Source organism: Miniopterus schreibersii (assembly GCF_964146895.1).
Source record: "Miniopterus schreibersii genome assembly, chromosome: 9".
Taxonomy (NCBI): domain Eukaryota; kingdom Metazoa; phylum Chordata; class Mammalia; order Chiroptera; family Miniopteridae; genus Miniopterus; species Miniopterus schreibersii.
This window is the reverse complement of record NC_138118.1, coordinates 54711321-54729313: the sequence shown is the minus strand read 5'-3', so window position 1 is coordinate 54729313 and position 17993 is coordinate 54711321. Positions and strand designations below refer to the sequence as shown.

Below are 17993 nucleotides of genomic sequence, written 5' to 3'. Positions count from 1 at the left end.
ATAATGAATATGAAGTGCTTGTGAAGAACTGACATTTACCTTCCTTTCAAACTAACTAGTGAGCCTGCCACAGTTTCATAAACACATTAGAAGATATGAGATTCCTGGTCAGGGAAAAAGGACATTTTAGCACTCACGGCAGAAGCACTAACTAGAGAATCAGTGTTTATACCAGTTCCCAAAGCCCCGCTTGCCAAAGGGCTATGTGAACAGGAACAGATGACTTTTGTACACACAGTGGCATGCATTACAGGAAAGGCACCCTAAGCTTTGGGAACCTCAGTCTTTTAGAATGGGCAGTAAACATCCCTGTACTTTGTTCCAAAGGAAGATATTATCATTATTGTACTGGAAAGGTAGCATGCCTGTTCATTGCTTCAGAGGGAGACAGTATTTCCAAGACGGTAAGCAAGCCTGCCCTTTGCTCTGGAAGGAGACAATAACTTATCTTCCAAGTCTCCTTTGTATATAAAGATCCTTGAAAAGATAGTCTAATCAAAGGGAACTCAGTATCTCATTCATAAGATGTACAGAAATGCAAGAGAACCACGTAGAATTGTCTCTCAGCAATATTCAAACCTCGCTTTTACACCATCTTGGCTTCTGGTGAATTTTTCCTTTAGTGTAGCACTCCATTGACAGCTCTGATGAACTGACTGAAGCTGGAATCAAATCTGGTCAATTTGCTTCATACAGCACTTAAGTAAAACTACTACCAACACAACACCAACCAGCAAGATGAGAACAACTTGTATTATTAACCTCAATCATAATCCCAGGGACCCAGACCCAACTACCTGAACAAAGCCCATAAACCATCAGGGTCCACCTTAGAAAGCTAGATGGCTTTCTCTTGAAGTTCGGTACTGACCTTTCCACTCAGCCTGAGACCTTTTCACTGGCACCAAGATCTTTCCTACATAAGATTCAGGAGGAAGAAGGTCAAGGGAGTTTTCAAAAACGTATAGAGACCCAGTATATTTCCCACTTTTGTTTTACTTTGACCATACATGGTAGGGGAACTTGGTGAGCGGTGTAGTCAACCAGGTGGTCATTTCCTTTTGATCCAGGTAAGATTTTAGTAGTTATATAGACTTTGTCTTGGTCCTCAAGGAGAAAATATAGGACAGTTGTTTTTCATAACATTGTGTGGACAGTGAGTTGATATCAACCTGAATGCCTTCAAAGGCTAAAGTGATGTCATTCATTACTTTAGCTAAAGTCAGAGACAAATTTTGTACCACCTTTCTAATTGAATAACTGTCCATAGGGTGAGTATAAATAACTAGTCAGTTATTCCTTTAGGAACCTCCTCTTAGTAACCAAGAGTTAATCTCATTTTGGAAAGATCCTTACAGTTATCTAAGAGCTACATGATCTTTTGGGGATGTTTCCACAAATAGTTGAATTATGACCACTCCTAGGGTGCAAGTGCAAGCCACCATGTTTTTAGGAGGGAAGCAAGATAGGGCGCATCTGGAAAGAAAATATTATTTACAATTCTTGGGAACACCAAGTAGTACCTACACAGTTAGGTAGAACAGGTTATCAATGCCTGCAGCCTCCTTGCTACAGGGTTTCTAATGCACCCTAAATAATTGTGTCTCTTCCTTGTCTTTGGGAGATTGCCCGGGTGCAGTAGTTCCAACGTTTCATGTTTGTCCATGCCACAGATTGGTTGGTATTTGTCAACCCCATGGAATGGCTGAGTGATGGCTGGGAGGTGTTGATGGTTGTTATTCTGGGTCAGGAGCTGGGGCGATCCCCTGCTGTTTCTGATAGATTTCTCAGTAGGTTTAAGGAGAATGGCAACCAAATTGTTGTTAGAACATCTGGTGGGTATGGTAACCCAATAATCGGTTAAGTTTAAAGCACAACAGTTTGAGAGAGGAGCACTAAGGCATTTTCCTTCATGGGAAGGTGACTGAGTGCCATCTCTCCTACCTCTTACGGTCTAAGGTACCTCCTCCCCGGCTGCCTCATTATTAGACTGCATTGTTGTTCTCCTTCTGCCACAAAATCAGATTGTCCCATTTTGGTGGCTAAAACTTCTCCTTATTTCTAGTCATCCCCTACTGGCATCTAGACCTATGTTCCAGAACATTCAGGTGAAAGAGGGAAAAGGGTATTTTTAAAAACTTATGGACACCGAGTTTGCCCCCCATCCTTGTCCATGTTGGCATAGAGGGACTTGATGAGCAGTGTATTCAACCAAGTGGACATTATCCTTTTGATCTAGTATTGTGACAATCCCACAAGACAAGTGGCTAAACCAGAATTATATTTGAATCTTCTATGCTCCTTTCTGGAGGGGCTACCACCAGGCTCATCCTGGTGGTAAATAAGGACACGTTATGCTCAGGAGTGGTCAGAGCAGAATCCTGGATTTTCATGTAATGTGTATAAACTTGTGTAGAATCAGTCAGTATCTTTCCCCCAGTTCCCCTTTCCATGGAGTAGCGAAGAGGAGATAATCCCTTTCTAGGGACAGCCATATTTAATAACCAAACTGCCTTACTAAGATGTGTGGACCAGGAAGAGGTGAGGAAGAGAGATTCAGAAATCTTTTGGAGTCAATTTTGAAAAGACCATTCTAATGCTCAATAGCACTATATGCCTTTAGATGGTACGAAGTGTGGAAGGCCCACCAAATACCTCTACTTTCAGCCCATTGCTAAGTAGCTTTTGTAATAAAAAGGACACCACTCTTAGACTTCAAATGGTCCATAAAGCCACAAACATTAAGTAGATTTGTTTCAAGAGCCATAATGGTGTGGCTGGAGTTAGCCAATCAGACTGAAATAGCACCACCAAATCCTGAATAGGTGTCATAAAGGGTGAGGCACCACTATATTCCAGAGAGGTGGACAAAGATCTGATGTAATCCATTTGCCAGAAGAAACTGGTCAACTTTTGGCATGAATCCCAAGTGTGGCATGCTGTGGTAACTCCTGCATCAGAAAAAAGAAGTACTTCTTGCCCAGTCTGTGAAGGCAGGTTTGTTACTAGGTTGGGCAGGATGATGGATCCATGCAGCGTTTGTGGCAGTCTCTAGCAGATGGTTAATTCTCTTTGCTATTTTCAGAGGACGGGACCTTTCTGTGGGCATCTACATGAGTAATCCAGATGATTTGATCAGCACCTAAGATTTGTTTCTGGAGTTTATTGTCCCAAAGAAGGGTGACTAATATCCCAATCTGTAGTTTCCCAAGTGTCAGACCAAACAGTTTACTGACTTTATAATAGCTTAAATCGATAAAAATATAACAAGTCTTATCAAGAGATGTATTGACAATAGCTGTGAGGATGGCTTTGGGTTCTCCCCATATTGCTGAGCAATCTTGTAGGTTTTGAATTATGCATACCCAGTGTTGACATTGGATAGCTGCATCAGCCAGCAAGCACCATTGGGTTTCAGCGCAACCTAACCATCAGTGAACCAGGCCCAGACATATAGTAGAACATCAATGAATTGAGGGCTCCATGGAGCTAGTGACTTAGTTTTGATTGGTGAGATAGGGGATACAGTTTCCCCCAAAGTGTATACTGCCATATTTTCATGTGAAGCTGAGATGCTCCTGGGGCCAGACCAGCTGTATCCTTGAATATACCACTTAAATTTGACAAGTGAAGATTATTGTGCCCTTTCAACCTTGTTTACTCATCATGAATGGGACTCTCAGGCTATAGGGTCACAAGGTGTGCATGAAAATGGCATTCACTTTTGGCAGGAGCTCAGTAATAAGCTTGTAGCTGTTTTTAAAAAGAGTAGCAATGTCAAGAAGGTGATGAGTCTAAAACCCCAAAGGATGCCCCTGGGGGAAGGCTGCTTCCCATTGCCAGAGTTTCTAATGGGAAAAATCATTAATCATAGTGAATTGTAACACAAAGTGGTCATTAGGGTTGTGAGGCCACTAAGGTAGAGAGCGTGACTTAGCTTGCTGGACAGCTTTTAACACAGCCTGTTAGTTTGGGCCCACTTAGTGGGGTAGCTGATAAAAAAAGAGCAAGTAGAATACTCAAGCGAAGCCATACTGTCTCCCATTGCAGAGAGTCCAGTGAGGCGCTGCTTTTTCTTCTTTGACTGCTGGTGAGACTTAGCACCGTAGATCTGCCCACCTAGTCTCAGGGAACTCAACTTAGTTAGCAGGTCCCTGGATTTTGTGGGGATTGCTGGACAGGCAGGGCTGTTGAGACACCAACAGGACATCATTTATATAGTAATAATTTAGGGCATCAGAAGTGGTATTTGTCCACCTCATGGAATGACTGACTATGCAATCTTGACTCACACATCCATTGCAAATGGCCGAGGACACCCTGGGGGATCCTACGTGTGGCTGCTCTTGATCAGGGAAATCGCCTCTGACATTTATGAGATGAGGAAGTACAAGCATATACCATCAATTCCTACTGTATCTTCAGATGTAGAATCAGCAGCAACAGCATTTGAGTGGGCATGTAGATCCCCTTGCACTAGGTCACATTATCTTCCCTTCCCCACCGCAAACCTTGCTTAAACCCCATTTGTTGAATTTGCATATCCTTTTGTTGATTTGGGCTTGACTCGAATATTGTAGTCTTGTTTTATAAAGGAACCCACCTTATTTCTTGCTCCAATGTCAAAATATCTCAGTTAATGCCTGGTTTTAAAATAAAGGATAGGGGAAATGTCCAGGTGGGAGGTGATCATACTAATCTGTCAAGATTCCTTTGGGCCCAGCCAGTGTGGCTCAGTGGTTGAGCATCTACCTATGATCCAAGAGATTGTAGTTCGATTCCCATAAGGGCACATGCTTGGATTGCGGGCTTGAGCTCCAGTGGGGGGTGTATAGGAGGCAGCTGATCAATGACTCTCTCATCATTGATATTTCTCTCTCTCTCTCTCTCTCTCTCTCTCTCTTCTTTCCTCTCTCTGAAGTCAATAAAGATATATTTAAAAACAAAACAAAAAAAAGGATTCCTTTGGGTCAGTTTTGCATTCTCGTGACCTCCACCTTGTAAACCCAATCTGGAGCAGTAAGAGCTCAAATACTAGTAATTGCCACACTGAGTTTTCCTATGGGAATTAGTCTCAGGTAAATTTTCCAGAGAAAGCCAAATCTCTGTTATTGTAGTCAGGGCCACTATAAAATCTCTAAGGCCTTTTATTTTATTTTTTTCTGAGGCCTTTTACTGTCATCTTTGAATGGATCTAAAGTTGACAGGATAGATTGCAAGAGGTGTTGAGCCTTAAAATAGCCTAGCTGTTGCCATTCTTATTTAAGCATCACTGAGCCCTGCCACAATTATCTTCAAAATGAACCAGCCAAAATGCTAACAATTCACCTAGTTTCTACCCATAGTGGATTTCATTTTTGTTTTAGTGCTCATTGTAGGTGCATGTCTCTGTAACTATTGTCAAAGACTGGGTGAAACCTTCTTTTCCCATCAGGATTTTAGTATTAGTGGTTACCATGAGGCACACTTGAAGCTGATTGCCTGATTGATGAGGCAGTCCTCCTGCCCAGAGGATAATTAACAACATCCAGGTCACAATTCAGGAAGCTAACTGTGGACTCTTTAAACCCACGTTTCAGTACTCAGTCTGCAACCACCTCCCCAGTTCCTCTTCATTTCCAGGCAGTAAAGTAGAGGACCATTTTAATGCCTTGTTGACTGTGTATTTTGCTCAACATGTTTGCTACCAATATCCTGGACTTTTCTCAAATCTTGTTAACCAGTATGTGGGGCTGTCATCCTTTCTCTTTCAGAAAGACACCTCTCTATCAATTTCCCATCCTTACCAGCAAAAAAGTGAACTGTGGGAGTTAGGAAATTTCATTTGACTTGCTAGCCAACAAATTAACTTGCCATAGTTTTATGGACACTTTTGAAGGTGTGAGTCTCCCGGGTCAGAGACAAAATACAGTTGTTACTCAGAGCAGAAACAGCACCCAAAATGGCAATGTTTGCTTTGCTTCCTGTATACACAGTGGGTTATGGTATAGAAGAGGAGCCCTTAGTTTGGGGAACCTGAGTCTTTTATAAGAGGCAGTAAACATGTTTGCCATTTGCTTCACAGGGGGAGATACTACCTCTAGCTTTCAGGATGATAAGCAAACTTTTTCTTTGTTTTAGTAGGAGACATTATCTATACCATCCAAGGCTTTTGTATATAAACATCTTTGAGATGATTATCTAGGAAAAAGTGTCTCCTCACAACACATGCAGAAACACAAGACCCATGGAGAATTACCTTCCATCATCAGTTTACTTAGACCTCTCACCTATTTTGATCTTGTGATTTCCTATTTGTAAGGGTGTTGTCTTATAATAAAAGGAGCATTTAGGTGCCAGCGAAGATTTTTTTAAGAGAAAGTGACTTCTAAGCTGAACTGAAAGAATAAGTGGGAACTATTTAGGGGAGAGTGTAGATTAAGTATTATATAAACTTTTAATTGTTTCCTCATATTGAAGTACCTCCACTATTGTTATTTTATAGCTAGAGAACTGAAAGCTTGAAAAGGTTCTTGGAAGCAATCACAGGAAATGAGATGTAGGATAGAGTTTTTCTCTTTGAGAAGGTTCAGTATACAGTGTTAGTGTTTTGTTTTGAATAGCAATTTTAGTTGATACAATAATTTAAAATAGTTTTTAATGAAAAATTTAAATATTACAGAAAACATGAGAGGATTATACAGTGGTACCACCATATACCCACCACCTAAATTTTACTATATTTTCTTTATTATGTATCTCTACATATCTCCACCTCTCTACCTGTTTTTGAATACATAATTTTTTATTCATTTCACAGTAAGTTTCAGACTTTAATACATTTTACCCCTAAGCACTTTAGGATACATATAATTGATGAGAGAATTAATTTTTTTATTTTTTTAAATTCTCACCTGAGGATATATTTTTAAAATTGATTTTAGAGAGAGAGCAATGGAGAGGGAAAGAAAGGGAGAGAAACATCAATCTATTGCCTCCTGTACGAACCCCGACCAGGGATTAAATCCACAACCTAGGTATGTGCCCAGACCAGGAATCAAACCCATGACCTTTCGGTGCATGGGATGACACTCCAAAAAACTGAGCCACACTGGCCAGCACAATATTTTTATTTTTAAGGTAAAATGTTTACATAGAGTGAAATGCACACATCACAAGTACATGATTTGATGAATTTTGAGAAATGCATATACCTGTGTAATCCCAAATCCTGTTAAGATACAGGACATTAATTTCACCATTGAAAATAAACTCATGTCCTTTGTATGCAATCAATCCCCATCCTCATGTCCCAAAGAAAAATACTGTAATGCCTGTAATGCTCTTTTTAAACTATATATAAGTTGTATCTGTTTTAGACTTCATATAATTTTAATTACACAGTGTTGTATTTTGTGTAAGTTTTCTTTCACAAGAAAAATGTTTCTGAGATTCATTCACCTTGTGTTAACCTGCAGTAGATTCCTATCTATTCTGGAGTAGAATTCTATTTTATGGATATGCCAAATTTTGTTTGTCTGTTCTCCTGTTGATGGATACTTGTGCTATTTCCAGTGTTTAGCTATGAATAAATATCATTGCACAAGTCTTACTGTATGTCCCATTTAAAAGTTTTTGTTATGCATGGTTTCATGGAGCAAAAATATTTATGTATCTTAACTGCTATGGCATGTAAGGTTGCTTATTAATCTTATGTATTCTTATTCATGTTCTAAAGGCTATGCCTTAGTTGGTATCTCCTACCAATCTATTGGACTTGTGGGTCTTATTTATAGATTTGCTTTTCTTGACTTTTCATAGCAATTAAAAATTTTCCCCCTTATTTCTTTATTTCACAGTCACTTATGGGACACTGTGTTAGACATTCCACCAGGTCTTGGTGATATGCCAAATTAGACACAGTTTCGTATCTCAGAGATGATGTAGTTTATTGGTGGAGGACTCATGCATATCATACACACACACACACACACACACACACTCTCTCTCACACACACACACACACACGATCATCCAGTATATTAAGAACATTGAGTAGGGTCTCTTGGAGCACAGAGGAGAAGGGAGTACAGTAAGGTGTTTAGTGACAAGGTAAAGGGAAGCTACTGGGAGAAGTTGAATTTTGAGTAGATTCTTGAATTTAGTGCTTAAAAATATGTTTTGTATGGCATCTTTATTTAACTCATGAGTAAACTGAGACCAAAAGAGCTTCACTTATTTGTCCAAGAGAGAGTTAGATAGGAATTAGAAATCCCATCTTCTGAGTTCCAATCCAGTGTTTTTCCTTCTACAATGTGATGTTTCATACAAACATTTTCACAACCATTGATTGACAGCCTACCATGTGCTAGGTGTTGGGTCATGTTTTAGGAATTAAAAATGAACAAGATCCAATTCCTGCCACCAGGAAGTCCCATTCAATCAATTAGTGGTGCTAACTATACACACATGCACACAAACACAAACACACACATATATGCGCACCCACCATATCAGTGATAGGAGCAAAATCCCCTGTGAACACAGAAGACGTGGCAACTAAAGCCCTATGAAGCTCACATGATTTTATACAGGGTTTTCAATGTTTTACTTTATTTTTTTGTTTTTATTATTATGATTTTTTAAATATATGTTTATTGATTTGAGAGAGAGGAAAGGAGAGAGACAGACAGAAACGTCAATGATGAGAGTGTCATTGGGGATCGAGCCCTCAACCCGGGCATGTGCCCTGACCAGGAATCGAACCCCGATCGCCTGGATCCTAGGTTGATGCTCAACCGCTGAGCCACGCCCGGCTGGGCTCAGTTTTACTTTAAATATTACCTTGAGGTTAATCAACAGGTCTCTTTCTCCCCTCCTCCCAGGAACATGTGAATCAAATTTTCTCAAGGAAAGATAACAGAAATCTCAGATTTCCTTTCTAGTTCATGGCTATACCCTAAAGCTCTTTCCTGTAATATACTTTGAGCTCGTTAAGGGCAGACATATTGTATCCCTAAAGTTTAGTCCTGTTTCTATATAACACAGTGGGTGCTTAGTAAATATTTGAATTATCAATGGTTACTCCAAACAAAATAAGTCTGGTAAACATGAGACTTCAGGCAAGCTCTCACAGAGCCAGTGAGTTAGTGTGCTGAGATTTGCAGTCTGCTTTTCCAGGGACTTATCATCTCAGCAAAGGCTGGGAAAAGCAATATGTTGGTGCTCACACTGTGATTTTTCCCCCCTATAATCCTGTCCCTGTAGCCTTAAAGCTTGTCTGAAGTCTTGGACTTCTCTACTCAAACAAGAGAAAACAAAAGCAACCTCATTCTTCCTGACACGCAATGTCAACTTCCTAGTATTTTCTCATTTTGTCTCTCTACTTTAGAACACACCTAGGGCTGCTCTGCCTCCTGTTTTCTTTATTTTAAAATAATCCTTGTTCTCTTCCTCTTTATTACCTTTGATAGCTTAGTTTCCCCATCTCATTCCAGCAGCCTTCAGAAAACTCTTTCTGACTTTAACAGTGAAAACATTGGGAGAAATTACACCTCTTATTTCTCTTTTACCCCATTAAAGAAGAATAATTTATTTTGATAGGCTATATTTTAAAATCATTTTTTATTAAATTTATTGGGGTGACATTGGTTAATAAAATTATATAGGTTTCAAGTGTATAATTTTGTAATACATCACCTGTCCATTGCATTGTGTGTTACCACCCAAAGTCAGTTCTCCTTCTTCACTATATATTTGACTTCCTTTACCTTTTACTAACCCCTCACCCCTTTCCCTCTGGTAACCACCATACTATTGTCTGTGTCTATGAGTTTTTGTTTGTTTTTTTGTCTTGTTTGTTCATTTGTTGCTTTCAGTTTTATATCCCACATGAGTGAATTCATATGGTTCTTTTTCCCATCTGACTTATTTTGCTTAGCACGATATTCTCAAGATCCATCCATGTTGTTGCAAATGGCAGTATAACAGGCTACATTTTGAATGTGTCATATAACAAACACCAGTAGTGATCTATTTGAATTAAATTTTTCATTTATTATCAAAGAATACTTATTTTTAATGTCTTTGGCATATATGTACCCAAAAGATTTTCCTAAAACAAATGATTTTATGTCTTATTGGTATTTACCTTATTTATTTCTGCCAGCCTTTTTGTTATTAGTTAGCCTATGTTATCTTGAGAATATTTAGTTTCTGTCAGTTCTATTTTGTCCACAATTTGCATGACAAGGTCATCTATTTCAGCACCCAGGTCAGATGTCCCCTTAGGAAGATCTTGGTGGTTTCTTCACAAGAATCACAGCTACATCTTTTGCAGTCATGTGTTTGCTTCTATTTTGGATTGTCTGTCTTATCTCCTGGTTATCAAAAGCATCCTTCAGGGCTGGCATGCTATCTGTTTTATATCTGACACCCTTATTTAAATATAAAATTGTAATTATGAGTGGCAGGTACATAGATTAAAATGACTGCCAGAACTTTCCTTTTGGACATGTAAGATCCTAAAATCTTACTGGAATTTTAGTGAGTTGATTTTGTTTTAATATTTGCCCTTCATAGGAAAAAGAAGACCATTTTGAATCTGTTCAACTGAAGTCCTCAAGATCTCCAAATATATGAAAAGACTGTGCTGAAGCTTTCAGACTGATGAACAAAGAAACCCGCTCTCTAGTTTTACAGGACCATAGTTTAGAGCCTGTCCTCATACCCAGCACATTGGTGATGTTACAAAGGACCATGCCGCTGAAAAGGGAAGGAGGTTGAAATGTTTGATTGCCTTATCACATGGTCAAGTATCTTGCCAAAAATAGGAAAGCAGATGGTTTGGGTCTCAACTGAAGATGAAGCTCAACTCAGGAAGAGATTTATCTGTATATACACATAACTGAAAACCAAGGTTAAGCCCACCAGTGCACTGTTGATGCATGCCATAGAATTAATGGGAAACTTTCATTGTTTATAACTTCTACATAAAAAGTGTGTTTTGGAGAGCAGATGTCAGCATATGCATTGTGAATCCATCTTTGTCATTTCTTTGTTTATATTTTGGGGAAGATTTGAAAAATTTTTAAAGGTATAGTTATTTTTTCCCATTTTTTATTTTCCTGACAAAACCTTAAAACATCTCTTTTTATTAAAAATGGTGAAAAAAGAAAGACAATAAACTTTTCATTTTTCCATGAGGTATCTTCCTTGATTTCAGAAGCCTAGGTAAGCAGTAATTTTTAAAGAAGAGTCAGCATGTGCTTGGATTGTTGAATCTTATAATTGCCTTTGAAATTCCATTCTCGTTGGAACTGGTAAGATGAATTTGACTAGAAGTATTGAAGGAATCTTTTAAAAAAAAACAAGGAGAGACCTTGACTTTCCATTAATTCAAATAAGTTACATTATCATAGAAGTCAAATGGCTTAAAACAGTTTATGTAATGCTTAAAGCATGATTTGAAATGAGTGGAAAAGCTTGTTTAGCACATCACCTTGCAAATTCATGAAAAGGAAAGTGGGATGACTTTTGTACAAGTACAGATAACTGTACAAAGGTAATGGGATAATTTTGTGGTCTCCAGAAAATGGCAGTGAGATATTTGCTCAATGTCAAGCATCAAAGGTTATGTGGTTATCATTCTGCTACAAGACTTAGAGGATTATGACTTCCATGGAAGTTTTTCTTTTTAAGTCAATAAGGCAGGAATTCAATTTTGGAAAATTGCTTATATTTGTATTCATAAGAAGAATGTGGTTGTACCATGAGTGGTTATGAAATAAGTGGTGGTGTTCTTACTCAAAAGTGATCCAGATAATTGTGATATTTCCTATGACAGACAGATTATAAGTACTAGCACTACTTAAATATTTTTATTGAAAGAAGTTTGAATGAAGTTGGATTTGACCAATTCTGTGCAAACTCTAATTTGTTTTAGAACTAACAAAGAGGGGATTTTCCTGGGCATCGATGATGTAAGTGCTCTGATTTGTTTCCAATTAATAGTAATCTTTATAGATCTTAATCCACTTTTTTAAAAAGACTGGTGGTTGGCTGAGAGAAGCAGTGCACATGGGCAGGGTTTGTTGAATGTTTTGCCCCATATCTTTCAATGAAGTATGACTTGTAACTTTTGATTTAGCAGGTTATGTCTTTATTTTGTGGAAACCGGGAGACAAATAAATAATTGTGTTTATCTGGCTGGTGGGTAAAACACTGGAAGATGCTGTTATTGTTGAATGAGTGTGTGTTTTGTGTATACCTCTACTGTTGGATTCATGAATATATTGCCATTTTATTTTTGGTTGTGAGATTAAGGGAGGGCATCCCTTAGTATAAACCTTTTTCATGTTTAATTTTTAAAATCTTATTATAAGGAAATTATTTTGGCATTTCTCATTTTTATCTTATGAACAGTGATTATGAGCCTTTCTCCATTTTTGGTCAAAATTTAAACAGATGAATGAAATCACATTTGAAATGCACCCCTTTAGAAGAACCCTGGCAAAGTTGTACAGTTGGACAGAGTCAGGAAGTTCCTGCACAGTCATCTGTCACTCTATCTTCATCTTTGGCTGTGCGCAACGTGCATGTCCCAAGCCATAGAGATAATTGGGATTTGCTCCCAGGTAGCTTCTTTCTTCTGTCACTGGACTGAAATCTCTGACATGTCAGAAATGCCTTAAATTTTAATGAACTCTCTGAAAATGTAGTTGATATTGAAGAATTTATTTATTTCTAATTTTAGATATTAAATAGATTTTGTCAGCTCAGTCCTATCTTTGGAATGGAGCTTCCTTTTTCCTTTGGGTCCCAGTGGTTGTCATTTTATTCCAAGCACTAAAGAAGTGTGACAGAAAGAAAAGTATGAGGAAAATATTCCAACCAGTCCTGGCTATAAAATTCACTTTAGTTTTAGGTCTTTTCTTTGCAAAGCTCAGTAGAGTGCTGAAGGGCTTAAAGAAATTGATCATGTTTCTGTGACTTTTAATTGACATTTGTTTCTTTTCCCCCCTAAGTAGTAGAAGTTGTTATTCATTATTTTTCTAAAAGGCACAGTTTTGAAGCCTTAAATACTTCATTAAGTCAGCTGCCACCTATAATATCTCTTAGCACTCTGTCAAAATATATTTAAATCAGTTTTCCATTGGATGAGACCATGTCTTCTATGGGTAAATTATATCATGCCATTTAACAATGTTGAGCAATTTGATATGTGTTCACTTGTTTTAAAAGACTGAATTTTATTCTTGTTGATGTTTCCCCTCTTTGGTTACTAGCAATCAAGTCCTTTCCAGGATTAAAAATGTTTCATAGTATTTTTGTGTAGACTTTTGTCATTATTTCCTTCCCAAGGTGAAAAGGTGTTTTAAATGGTTATGTGGAAGAATTGTTTGGGTCCAGTCATTTACCAACTGGGGTCTCCAGGTTTCCAGGCAGTGGCTCATGATTGACTATGGTTTTCAAAATCAATATGATCAAATGTCCATTGACTTATATCAATAGGGTTACTTTCTGTGGTTCACGGTCATTCTTAATGGGAGGCTAATGTGCAGATCATTTCTCTCTTCCTCAGGAAAGTAAACTTCCTGGGAGTTAAGATGTGAAGATGAGTTCATTGGCAAGTTTAAAGTTAGTGTGTAGCTCACATTTATCTTTTTACATAAAAGATATGTAGAGAAGATCTTCAGAGTTCTTAAAATATCCTCACGTCTATTTTATAGTAACCATGAATATTTTCTCTGGTTTATATGCCCAAATTATAAATGAGGGTTGCCCTAAAGAAAAAGTCCCAAGGGAATAAACTTAAAAAAATAAAAAAGCCTCAACATCTGACTCATTTCTTAGATGTTTAAATGGAGTTCACAGTAAGTTGCCAGAACTTACACTCTGCTGGATTTTATTTCTTAGTTTAACATTTTTGAATGTGTTCATTTTAGGATCATTAATGAAGGAAATAAAACTTTACTATGGGGATGAATAATTGGAAGTCAATTGATATTACTATTGCAATTGTCTAGATTAGAAGCCAGAAAACTTTTTTTGTTAAGGGTCAGATAGTAAATATTTTCAGCTTTACAGGAGATGTAGTCTCTGTTGCAACTCCTCACTGCCAATGTAGCATGAAAGCAGCCACAGACATGTAAACAGGTCGGGGCGGCTGCATTGCAATAAAACTATTTATGTACACTGAAATTTGAGTTTCATTTAAATGTCACTTTCAGGAAATATTCCTCTTTTTTTTCTTAAAGAATAGTTTACTGATTTTTTTTTTAGAGGTAAAAAGAAAGAAACATGAATGTGAGAACACAACACTGATTGGCTCCCTCCCGCCCCTGCACTGGGGATCGAGACCACAAGCCTGGCATGTGTCCCGCTGGTAATCAAACCAGCAACCTCTTGGTACATGGGACAGTGCCCAACCACCTGAGCCACACTGGCCAGGGCAACATCATTCCTCTTTTGATTTTCCCTCCAACTATTTAAAAATGGAGAGGCATTCTTAGCTCAGGATTTGGCCTGTGAGCTCTGGTTTGCTGACCCCTGGTTTAGATCACTGCAACCCACAAGCAAAACTGTTCAGAAGAATAGGCACAGAGATTCTTTGCCCTTTGGGAGCTTACCGCCTTAAAAGTTTCTCAAGTCTTTGGAAATGCTCAAGAAGAAAATAACATATCACCCTCATTTGATGATTTAACCAGTAGTCAGAGACAAAGCCAGATACTCAGATTCGAGTTCCTCTTACAGTTCTTGCACTTGGTTATGGTTATTGGTCAGCAAGTGAACTGGTTCAGAGTAAACCAGCAAGATTAATTTAAAAGCCTTTTCTCATTGGGGTTTATATAACATTTATTGCTAAGGTAACTGGATATGGAGATGATATTCAATTTTGCATACAGATCCATTCAAAGTAACCATATGGAAGAAGGTAATATTGATGCGCAAAGTAGCTCAGTGCAGATTCTTGAGCCCTGGCACTGGAGAAGGTCTTTGCATGCTTTCAGGCAGGGCACACCTCAACCCACACACATGTACCAAATCTTGTTTTAAGAACTTACTCAGCTGCAAAAGGCATTTAGGATTCCTTTAATAATTCACAGGTCAAGAAAGATCTCCAATTTCCTTGAACAAAATGTCCCAGTAAGGCTTCTAATTTGCTGTATTTTTTTCTCATCTTAATAACTCTTGGAAGAAGAGCAATGTGTAAAATAGCTTGTGGATATTGGTAAATCTGCTTTAGAGGGGGCAAGATTTCCTTTTATCTCAGGTGGCTGATTTCTGATTACCATTACTTGGGTTAAATAAATGAGTTAAACCAGAAGGGATTATGTAAATTTTCTGTCTCAGAGCAGGAGTGATAATTGCCTTATTCATGGTTTTGGGCCTTTGTTAGGTGAGCTGAGGTGGTTGTAATCCACACAGGTGTTCCATCTCCCTGGCGCCTCAGTCTTCTTGGCTGCTCCATGTTACAGCTTTTGCTGATGACATCTGAGGCCCAAAGCTGTCACGGTGAGGAAAGGGGGGCTACCCGAGGCAAAGTGTGGAGATGAAGACTGAAAAGGGAGACTGCCTGAATTACCTCCTTTCTTAGTCACTCTCTTAATCTGTCCTCTGTGTGATCTGTAAACCATCTTGCCTAATAGCTTGAAAATGGGACCTTTTTACCATGATAAACCTTAGTGGGCTAAAGAATCTATTGATATTTAAACTAGAAAGTACACAGAGCATTTCAGAAACTGTAAATACTTGGAAAACCAATGATAGTCTACCATATCGTTAGGTTCTGATATATTTTTTTAATGAGTGGCATGTATCATTCTGCTTGAGTTCCTTAAATTTGGGGAGTTTTTGTAAAGATGGATCAGCTCAACCAGTTTTATATTCTAGAAGGATGAAATGTTACTGGGGTAAAAAAAGAAAATCAATCCCAAACCTATTTGTTTGAAATGGCTTATGTAAAAAAGATTTTGTAGCAGCTATTTTCCATACATACTCTGAATGTTTATTTTAAAACATTATTTCTAGGGATCACATGTTAGTGCACTTTGAAACTGGAAACAAGGCTTGTGGCAGGGAAGGAGGAAATGACGAGAGCTGTCCATTAATGCACTTTCAGTGTTCAAGCAGGGCGTGAACTATAGTGGCCAGAGATAAAAACCCAGCTATCACAACAGTTTTCTCAAGACTCACCCACAGCCTAGTTATCTTATTTAAAAAGATCCATGATCAATTTGATTGTTTTAGGCATCAGCTGTGTCTCTGAGCAACCCATCTGATATTGCCTTCCTCAGACTGTCACATTCCATCAGTAGATTGACTTTATCTTGAGCAGGTGCTCATTCTGAGCACACTGAGCCAGCACTCCTGCCATTGTCAGTCGCAGCAGAATTCTTTTTTGCCATCTAGTGCTGTTGAATCTATTACCCGGTCTCCTCCCCACCCACTCCTGACAATCCAGGTTCTTATTTGAATTATGAGACTTCAGGGCCTGGTGAGCACTGTCGTCTTTGAGCATCTGGTGAGTTTCGGGTGGACTGATTAGTTGCTGATTCAAGTGCATTCAAAAGGAAAAAGAGAATTTCTAACATCTGACTCCTCACTTTGTTTCCTTCAAGGCCAGGGCTGTGGGCTTTTGCATACCTGCTGGTTATTTCTGGGTGTTTTGACAATAGTATCAGTATGTCTTGATTAACCAGGCTGTGGTTATTTAGTCTGTGGGCCCCTCATATCCTTGAGTCTCTTCTTCCTCCCTCACTGTCGGCCTCAGACATAGTTCCCTCTTTAAAATACTTCCCAGTCTTTATGCTTCTTAAAGGCAGGAACTACATCTTATTTATCTTTCTCTTTTTCATGGACTGAAGAGTGGCCCCCCAAAAAAGATATGTGAGCATCCAATCCCTGAAACACGGGAATGCTACTTCATTTGGAGAAAGGGCCTTTGCAGACATAATTGGGATCTTGAGACATGATCATCCTGGATTATCCGGGTGGGCCCTAAATCCAGCGATGTGTCCCCATTAGAGACAAATGGAGGAGAAGGCAGACACGGAAAGCAATATAAAGATGGAGGCAGAGATCTGAGTGGTGTGGCCACAAGTCAAGGAACCTGGCAACCACCAGAAGCTAGAAGAGGCCTGGAATGGAGCCTGCCCTAGAATTTCTGAGAACATGGGACTCTTTCAATGCTTTCATTTCAGACTTCTGGTCTCCAGAATTGTGAGAGAATAAACTTCTGTTGTTTTAAGCCACTGCGTTTGTGGTAAGTTGTTACTCAGCTGCAGGAAGCTAATGCATTCTCTACCCATGGCACTGGGCACAGGACCTGACAGGTAGTTGGGTTCTTAGTAAATTTTTCTACATTAATAAATGATCTGTGGCTAAAAGGCTATGAGGAGAAATAGAACACTAATGGTAGGAACAAGCCAGTTTTAGCTTATCCATATTTTCCCTGTTGGCTTTTTATTTAGGTTACTAAAATATTCAAGTTTAGTGACAAGCTTGTGTGCTTAAGCATTGTTACCGGGACTTTGGAAAAGCATTGGAAAATAGTATATCCTGCATTTTTGTTGCCTTTCTCAGCTATGAATGGTGCGAGTGACTTTCCAATAAAAGGACACTATGCTTTCCCAGTCTCCTTCCTACTAATTAAGGTGGTTTTTGGAAATGAGAGCTATCAAACATTCTCTGCATTCAGAATATAGGAACCCCCTCTTTCTTGCCTCAGAGCCCTATCTGGGCTAATTCTGGGCTGCTGTACAGATGTGGCTTAAAGAAACCAATATGTGTATTGTCATCTGGCCACAGAAATGGCCTGATATTTTCTAATCATTGTGATCCAGGAAAAAGTCCCGATCTGCTCACAACTCTCTAGGATAACAGTTTGCATTCAAAGTATGTATTGATGTAAAGAGAAGCACAGTCAGTTTCTTCCCACATTCAAAGTAGAAATGATCTGAAGTCAACATATTCAAGTTACTTGAAGAGATTAGGAAAGAACAAACCATTAT

General features: G+C 38.7%; 1 protein-coding gene across 1 annotated transcript in view; it reads left to right on the top strand.

The window, feature by feature from the left end:
• ELAPOR2 (endosome-lysosome associated apoptosis and autophagy regulator family member 2) overlaps positions 1-13304 on the top strand; it is a 161435-nt gene extending 148131 nt beyond the window's left edge. The window contains exon 22 of the mRNA XM_081147922.1: positions 10561-13304. Within this exon, the coding sequence (XP_081004048.1) occupies positions 10561-10620 (60 nt within the window). The 3' untranslated portion in view covers positions 10621-13304. The remainder of the gene's footprint in view (positions 1-10560) is intronic.
• The last annotated feature ends 4689 nt before the right edge of the window (positions 13305-17993 follow it).